The 8,969-nt window shown below is 51.0% G+C and overlaps 1 protein-coding gene across 1 annotated transcript in view; it reads right to left on the bottom strand.

The window, feature by feature from the left end:
• The window catches only part of GRID1 (glutamate ionotropic receptor delta type subunit 1), a 902,002-nt gene that overhangs the window by 701,109 nt on the left and 191,924 nt on the right, over window positions 1-8,969 (bottom strand). Inside the window, exon 3 of the mRNA XM_013006314.2 lies at window positions 231-515. Within this exon, the coding sequence (XP_012861768.1) occupies window positions 231-515 (285 nt within the window). The remainder of the gene's footprint in view (window positions 1-230; window positions 516-8,969) is intronic.

The raw sequence follows: 8,969 nt of genomic DNA, 5'->3' as shown, positions 1-8,969 counted from the left end.
CATGGCCCCTGTCACCCAGCCCACCAGTGTATCACTGTCATGATCAGATGCTGTTGCTAGGCAACCTCCATGCCTATCTGCCGATCTGCTCTTGTGCCTCTTTCCCTTCCTGAAGCAGGAGGTTGGGCTGGTACCACCCTGAGGCTCACTGGTCTCAGACCACCCGGCACGCCTGCCCAGCCCCACCCACTTGGCCCCCACCAGCTGCCCCCCGCCCCACCCCCACTTACCATATTCACTGTCATAGAACATGATGAACTTCTGCCAGCGCAGCTCGGTCACCAGCTTGAGCATGACGTCATTGAGGCGGACTGGCGGCCTGGAGGCCAGCGTGTAGGCCTCGCCGTCGGGGCTGGGGTTCAAGTGGCAGGCAGTACGCGGGGAGCCCCCGGGGTTGCGCTGAACAAAAAGGTGCGGGATGTGCATGGCATCCGTGAGCGACTGCAGGGCGTTGGCGGACGCACAGCCAGTGGACGTGACCAAGGCCAAAATCCCCTGGGTCATAAGGTCACAGGCTGCAGAGAGAGAGAGGAGAGAAAGGGAAGGGTCAGCCCCAGAGTGACGACGCTGCACGGGCTTGGGCCTGCTCAGGCGAGGCCCGCTGCCCGCACACATGCTCCCTTGCAAATCGCCCTTCCAGCTGGTTGGACCCATTTGACAGAAGAGGAAACAGAGGCACACGGGGGGCCCAATCGTGCTAGAATAAGGATGATACTCCGTCCTGCCTCCCACCCAGGGCGGAGAGTCCCTGGAGAATAGATCGCTCACTTTATCAAACTGTTCAGCCCTGGTTGGCTGAATGGAACTGGATTGGGATGAATTACATATGAGAGCCAAGGAGCCACGTACCCAAGGACCCAGCTTGCCGGCAGAAAGAAAAAGACCAGACCCAAGGTTTTCTGGCCGAGTGGATGGGGTTCACATCATAAAAACCTGGGGTCAGGCTCCAGATGTCTCAGATGGTGCCAGAAGCCAGGGTTGATTCAAAAACCACTTGACAATAATAAAGGGAATTGCTCCCACTGCTGGGCAGTCACCGTGGGCACCAAGAAGGGTGCAGCAAAGGCACCAACCGCTCTTTCCAGGGCTGGCACGCTCAGAGGCTCATCTTTTGAAATCATCCAGTAGCCACCAGGCAGCCCTTTTGGGTACGCACTTGGGCCTTTGGGAGGGGGGGTGGGGGGAGATAGACTCAATTAATTGAAAGCCTTATCTCCCAACATCGTGACCCGCTGCACCAGTCCTGAAGCAAGCATTTATTAATAATGCGTGTGCGATGGCAGGAATGTAAGAAAGCAGATGCAGTTTCAAAACACAGCCTGTGAATGTCGGTGGGCCATCTGCTACTGACAGCCTACTTCTGAGAAATTTCGAGCAACCGTGGCAAACCCTTGGGCTTTTCTGTAAGGACTCCTAGGAGGCTGGGGAAGAAACCATGAAGACAAAGACCAACCCCAAGGAACAAGGTGGCAGGAATCAAAGGCGCAGGGAGAGAAGGGGTGGGGGTGGGGGGCATCTGAATTCATCAAGGCCAGCTGTTCCCATGAGAGGATGCTCCTCTCCCTGGCCCGCTGCTGAGCAACATCTGGGCAGGGAGCTCAAACACCTTTCAGCAACTTTCCCTGCAGAACCCCCTTCTCCAGACAAGCGGTGGGGGTGGGAGAGGAATAGGAAGCTGTGAAGGAAGTCCCCTTTGGGAGCTAACCCACAGCTAGAACAATGTTCTCCATGCCCATCCAAGCTGCACATTGCCCCATACACTCCTAAACGAAAGTCTGATTGCAGCACACCCTGCTGAGAGTCCTTCCTGATTCCAAAACACCTCAGGGAGAAAGTCACAGGACTTGAGTCAGTCTGGTGGGCTCCCCAAGGCCTGCCGCTCCATGCTCCTCCCCACGCTACAAGTTCACAGCTACAGGCAAGCCCTTGGGCACACGCGTTCTATTGCCTCTGGAAGGTGCGCAGAGGCGCCTGCTTCAAGACTCAGACCTGCCACGCTTCTGGGATCACCGTCTGGATCTCCAGCTAGGCTTCCAGCTCTACAGAGACAAGCACCACGAGGGCCATGCTCATCCTCTTTCCATGGCAGGGAGCAAAGCCATGTCCGGGCCCACCCCTCAGCAACTCCACGTTGCAGGGCAACCCACCACACGGGCATAGCTGGAGATCTGGAAGCACAGAGGGTCCTCAGAGATATTCTTGAAAGAGCCCCAGCCACCCGAGAGAGCGACAAGAGGGCATGACGAGCGAGTGGCTGAAAGCGTTCTCAGCCCAACAACAGTGTATGGAGCGCTCCAATAACACGGAAAGTACGCAGGCTAAAAAGTGATGGGACAATAACACAGAACTGTGTGTGGTTTATGCCTTCAATTAAATCAAAATATGCATGAAATCAAGGCTGGGAGGAAAACAGCACGATGTTAAAAGGGACCACGTTTTAATAAGTAGCAGAAATGAAGCCCGGGATTGATGGACTTATAGAGACAGCATGTGGAATAAGGGCTTCAGGGGTGGGGGGAGTGGGGGCAAGGGAGGAGGGGTAAAAGGGAGACACTGTCAATGAGTCCAGGAAGAAAAAGAATGTTTGGAAACTGATTGTGGTAACAATAATACAATACTACTTGATGTGATATTGAACTATGGAATGATATATGTATTAACTCACAAGTAATAATAACTTTTTAAAAATTTTACAACCCTCACATAAAACACACACACACACACACACACACTCACAATACGTAGCAGGAAGTGGTTTTCTGTATGAGCTTTGTTCCAAAATTTCTTATAGGGAGCATATAATCCCTTTAGGAAACGAGAAAAGAAAATCCTCCATTAATAGCTAAGTATGAAAGCGATATAGGAGGAGTAATGATTTTTTGAAATTCTTCTCTGTGCCCAGTACTGTTATTGAGTCCGTAAAACATGTTAATCCACTTTCTCCTCACATCCCTCTGAATGGATATCGCTGGTGCCGTTTCAGTCACTAGACCCGGAGGCCCTGCAGCCAGTGAGGGGCAAGTACTTCTTCCTTGAGTGCCTATACATTCCATTTCTAACTTTTTGAAGAAATCGTACAGAATACACTGCCGTGTATCACTGGGTGTACAGCTATCCTGGAACTCCTATCCTGGGCCTACAGAGGGAATGGAGTCCCAAGATCCTCAAGGGGGCGCCTTCCCTGCAGCCACAACCATCACCATGGCCCCTGTCACCCAGCCCACCAGTGTATCAGCCTCGGCTTCTCATGGAAGGCCTGTCTCCATTCGCAGAAGCAGGGCAGTGAGGTCCGGAACGGCTCTGAGCTGGGGGAGTACGTCATCCAAGAAGCCTCACCTCAGCAAGTGCTCGTGGCAGCGCATCCCTTTCTTTCAGCATGCACCCGCTGACCCCGATGCTGAGCATAGGGCCAGAACCCCAATGACCACCGGTCACTTTTTTGCGGAGATTAGAATCTGTGGAGACAGGCCCACCACTTGCTCATGCAGACCAGGGCCCATCAACAAAGGAAGTGGGCGCTCTCTGGGCCTGACCCAAAGCTGCAAAGGCAGGGAAGGATTCAGCTAGGCAGGATGGGGGAGAGCAATGTGAGCAGAGGGGCCGTGTGAACCAAGGCCGAGGGCAGACAGAAGAAACATGATGGAGGAAGAGATGACTGAGTGGTTGGGCAAGAGTTTAGGCGGTAGAGCCAACTGTGGTGGCCTCAGGTACCAGTCTGAGGGAACTGGCAGGTCGGGAGAGAGAGAGAGAGATGGACACATGGGGGTGGGGGGTGTGACAATGGATGGATGGATGGATGGATGGATGGATGGATGGATGGATGGATGGATGAATCATCATTTGCTCACCCTACCATAGCCCTGGGTCTGGGCTCATCAAGGTATAGCAGAAAGTACATTAGAACCAGGCAGAAAATACAATGGACGTGCTAGTCCGGGCTGCTCTAGTCGGGAGCTGGGTGCTATGAACATGTCTTGTTTCTGAGCCTGTGTCTCCTATTCACTGGGGGAAGGAATTTCTGCCACGGCACCAGAGCAGCGCAGGCCTGAGCAAAGGCTGTGCTATGCAAACACCAGAGTCCTGCCCTCTCCTTGGACACCCACCACCCCAGCCTCTCAATGTCTCCATCAGAGTCACACCCACTAAAACACGTGAAAAATGACAGCCCATGGTTGCCAGCAGCCCTGCCCAGCAGTGAACACGGGGCCACGATCCCCCCCCTCATGCTGCCCACCTGCAGCGCATCAAGCCCCTGGAGCTGCCCGCCTCCCAGAGCAGGAAGGGTAATTAAGGCTGGAAGCCTTTCCCAGGCACTAATGGAGAGGCCCTGTGCGAATCAATTTCCAATCCGCTATGAATGGCCTGCTAATTGGGGCACTGGTGAAATGATGGTTATTTGGAAGCTCCTAACATAAAAATAATAAGATCAAAATACATCAGATCAAAGCCAAATCAGCTATTAACTTAATCAAGGTTATGTGAGGATGATTTCTGGGATGGGACATTATACACCTCGTGGCCTGGTTATGGGGAGCAATATAAGCTACTGAACCCCAGTGTTGGGGCCCACAGCCTCAACTTGGCGCAGGCTCAGACATGAACATGCTGTGACATCTTGGGCAAGGATCTGGGCCTCTCCGGGTCCCTGTCGTCCATTAGGTCAACTAAAGACAACAATGCCCACTTCACAGCCTCTTTGGCACATTGTAAGAAAGAGCTCTGTGTATGAAGTGCCTCTAATTGCCTAGCATATAGCAGGCAGGAGTGCAGAAGTCATCTCTGTTGGTCCCTCTCCAGCTCAGGGCTCAGGGAGGTGTTGTAAATCCCCTAGGATCCCTGGTAGTGCTGTGGGTTAGGCACTGGGCTACTAGACACAAGGTGGGCAGTTCAAACCCACCAGTCACCCCACTAGAGAAAGAGAAGCTGTCTGGGCCCATAATGATTGGAAACCCTACCTGGGGTGGCTCCCCTGGGTCCGAATTGCTTCAATTGCAGTGGGTTTGGGTTTGGAAGAGAACAGCTTGTGTTTTAATTTCTTTCCTCTCTTGCATCTCTCTCTCCTGGTGATAGCAATGCACCCTTTAGGCAAAGATCTTGGAGAACGATTTATCCACAAGACTGGGAGGACATAGAGGGCATGTTTCAGGGGCAGCTTCAAGCCCCTCTTCCCAGCTCAGAAGCCAGGGGAGAAGATGGTCTCTGCGGTGTCTCTGGGACAGCCCATGGCTTTTCGGGAGTAGAAGAAAAGGTGGAGAGCCCATGGGAGGGGTCAGGGGACCCCCTCCAGCAACCCAGACACAGCCCCTCAATCACAACCCCCAACTCCTCCAACTCACAAAGAGATGCTAGCATCCTGCTGGTCCAGGCTTCTGAGGAAACAAGACGCTCTCTGGAGCTGGCTGTGCCAAACACAGTGCTGATCCCATCACAGGGCTGACATCATCACCATCACTCTCACCGCAGGGGACCTTTTTGACCCCACCACCAAGAGAGGACAGAAGCGCAGGAAGGCCTGATGGCCTGACCTAGGTCACACAGCCGGAGAAGGGAGAAAGAGTGCCCTGGCCTCAGTAGCCAGGCCTGGGAAGAGACAAGGGTGATTTGTGTCTGATTTGCTCCAGCCTTTGCCTGGTTGAAAAACTCAGGGCACCTCCCAGGTGAGCTCACACTCCTGAGAAGATGTGACTAAGCAAGATCCAGATCTTTCTGAAGAGAAGGCAAATCCTTGACTCCTCAGATGACTAGGTGCCTGCAGGTGGGCACTGGAGAGAAGAGAGGTGCCCTGTGATGTTGAGGTTCACCATGGGCACTAACACAGGTCCATGTCCACTGTCCTCCATCTTCATTACTTGCCCCAATCTTAGCTATTCTCGGGCCAATGTTGGGAATGGGAGAGCAATTCCCAAGGAGATTTGGGTAGAAGAAAGACATCATTCCTTAACGCTGATACCACCACCTGGTAATGATTCCTGGATATTTCTCGGCACAGCCTTCAAGGTGCTGAGCACAGGACACACCCACATCTGTCCCTTGGAAGGACCAGACGTGGCTCCAGATGAACAAGACCAGGAGGTCCAGCCCTGCTACTCAGGGACCATCTGCCCCTTCAATCATCAGCAGCACATATATGAAACTGCATGCTAGGTACCACCTGTCAAGGTTGCAAGCACTGTTATACCCGGGTAATGAAAGAAAGGTCCTTCAAATGGGTGGAAACAAGCAGTGGTCATCACCACCAAGAAGCTTGGACAATCCTCTGCTTGTCCCAGCAGGGAAATAGAGAGGCAGGTGCTGGGCAGAATCAGGTTCTATTCTGCCCAGAGGGAAACTTCTCTCTCTGAGAAGGACACAGGCCAACCCCAGGAACATAGGAACTCTGTCCACCCAGCAGCTGTTCCCATGAGCACAAGTCCCTGATGCCATCCCCAGGTTCCCACCACCTTGCCTCTGACACCCACACACACACACACACACACACACATCCCAGCCACCTCGGTCTCTATGCCCTTCCTTTCCTCCTTTAAGTCATCCCAGTTTTATTAAGATTTGAGTTCTAATGGATAATGCTTTAAATTAAGGTAGCATTTATAAATACTTGATAGTAAATGAATAATTGACCAAATTTAGTATTGTCATAACTCGTAGTAAATTATTGATCTATGGAGAATAAATATTTTTCATGTTTTATTAAGGCATTCCAAAGGTACACAAAACCATAAAATGGGGGAAATGAGTAGCCGGGTGGTACAAAGGCCGTGTCCAGCAAGGGAATTGAGAGAGGGCTGAGAGCCCCAGACGTGCACTCTGCCTGCCTTACACATCCCACTGAGGGGCTCCCGAAGGAGATGGTCGGTGGGCTCCTCCTCCCTGCTGAATACAAGGAAGACCCTTGACTGCCATCCTATCCTTCCACTTCTCCGACTGTTCCCCAATTTCCCCCAGACTCACCACCCTCCCCATGTATTCTCCATTCACTGACCACTTGGTTTCCCACCTTTGACAATCGCTCTATACAAACTCCTCCTTTCTCTCCTCTTCTAGAGAACAGCTTCTCAGAATCCCAACTGGGGGGCGGGGGCATTGTAGTAGTTTGATTTTCAGTCAACTTGAATTTCTGCGGATGTGAGGGGGTGGAACCCAACCTGTCAATCAGGTCACAGCCTCATGATACCTCCCTGGGATATATAGTCTTCTTATAAGGGAAAAACTGGGGTGTCTCTCTCTCTCTCTCACTCTCTCTCTCTTCCTCTCTCTCTTACCCTTTGCTTTCATCCTGGCTGGGACTCTGTCTGCTTCCAGGAGTGTCCCCAAGTGGACTGCCCAACCTTGAGAGCCGTCAGTGCCCTGCCATGTTTCCACTCACTGTGGATCCACACGCTTCTGCACCCACCAGCCGGTGAGCATCATCGGCCTGCAGCTACATGAGTCTGAAGACAGTCTCGCCTAGCACTGGACTTAAGGACCTGAGTTGGACTGAAGCACGATGTCTTCTTGATAGAAGGTTACTTCTGGATATAAGACTTCTTCCTGTACCTAGTACAGTGTCACTGGATTTGTTTTTCTAGAAAATCCAGCCTAATACAGAGGTCAGGCCATGAGAGCACACCTCTCCACTCCCTGCCACCACCACCCCACCCCACCACCCACTCTGAATACAAGTAAGCATCTGCGAGTTGTTTCAAAAGGCACACATCCAAGCCGCTGGTTGAAGACTGTAAAGCTGTGGCCACCAAAGTCAACAGGGCCCTTGTGCTGTCACTGGCATTCTCCACCGTCTCAGGTCCCCTCTCCTAAAAGCTCCCAGGCTCTCAACCCAAAAGCTAAAACCTCCAATGATTTTTCTAAAAATCATTTTATTGGGGGCTCTTACCGCTCCTCACAATCCATACCTACATCCATTGGGTCAAGCACGTTTGTACATATGTTGCCATCATCATTTACAAAACATTTTCTTTCTACTTGAGCCCTTGATATCAGCTCATTTCCCCCTCCCCCACCCTCCTTGAACCCTTGATAATTTATTTAAAATAAAAAAGTCTTCATGTCTTACACTGATTGCTGTCTCCCTTCACTCACTTTTCTGTTGGCTGTCCCCGAAGGGGTTATATGTAGATCATTGTGAGCGGTGTCCCCTTTCTACCCCCACCTTCCCCTTACCCTCCTGGTAATGCTACTCACATTACTGGTCCTGAGGGGTTTATCTGTCCTGGATCCCCTGGGTTTCCAGTTCTTATCTGAACCAGTGTAAATGCTCTGGTCTAGCCTGATTTGTAAGGTAGAATTGAAGTCATGATAGCGGGGCAGGAAGGAAGCATTAGAGAACTAGAGGAAAGTTGTATGTTTCATCAGTGCTATACTGCACCCAAACTGGCTCGCTCTTCCTTGTGTCCCTTCTGTAAGGGGATGTCCAGTTGCCTAAAGATGGCCTTTGGGTCTCTACTACGCACTCCCCCTCATTCCCGTCCATATGATTTTTTGTTCTGGGTCTTTGATGCCTGATACCTGATCCCATTGACACCTAATGATTACACAGGCTAGTGTACTTCTTCCATGTGGGCTTTGTTGCTTCTCAGCTAAATAGCCGCTTGTTTATCTTTAAGCCTTTAAGACCCCAGACCTTATATCTTTTGATAGCCGGACACCATCAGCTTTCTTCACCACATTTGCTTATCACCCATTTTGTCTTCAGTGATCATGTCAGGAAGGTGAGCATCACAGAATACCAGGTTATTAGACCAGAGTGTTCTTGCGTTGAGGGAGTATTTGAATAGAGGCCCAATGTCCATCTGCTATCTTAATACCTAACATATCAATATAAGTACATAGATATATTTCCCTATCATTATATATAAATATACTTACATATGTATATGCCTATATTTAGACCTCTATAAATGTCCTTTGCCTTCTAGTTCTTTCCTCTATTTCCTTTTACTTTCCTTTTGTCCCACTATCATGTTCAGCCTTCA

Source organism: Echinops telfairi, unplaced genomic scaffold (assembly GCF_000313985.2).
Source record: "Echinops telfairi isolate 266 unplaced genomic scaffold, ASM31398v2 ScPeMD7_2010;HRSCAF=2546, whole genome shotgun sequence".
Lineage (NCBI taxonomy): Eukaryota > Metazoa > Chordata > Mammalia > Afrosoricida > Tenrecidae > Echinops > Echinops telfairi.
This window is presented reverse-complemented; position numbering and strand designations above follow the sequence as displayed.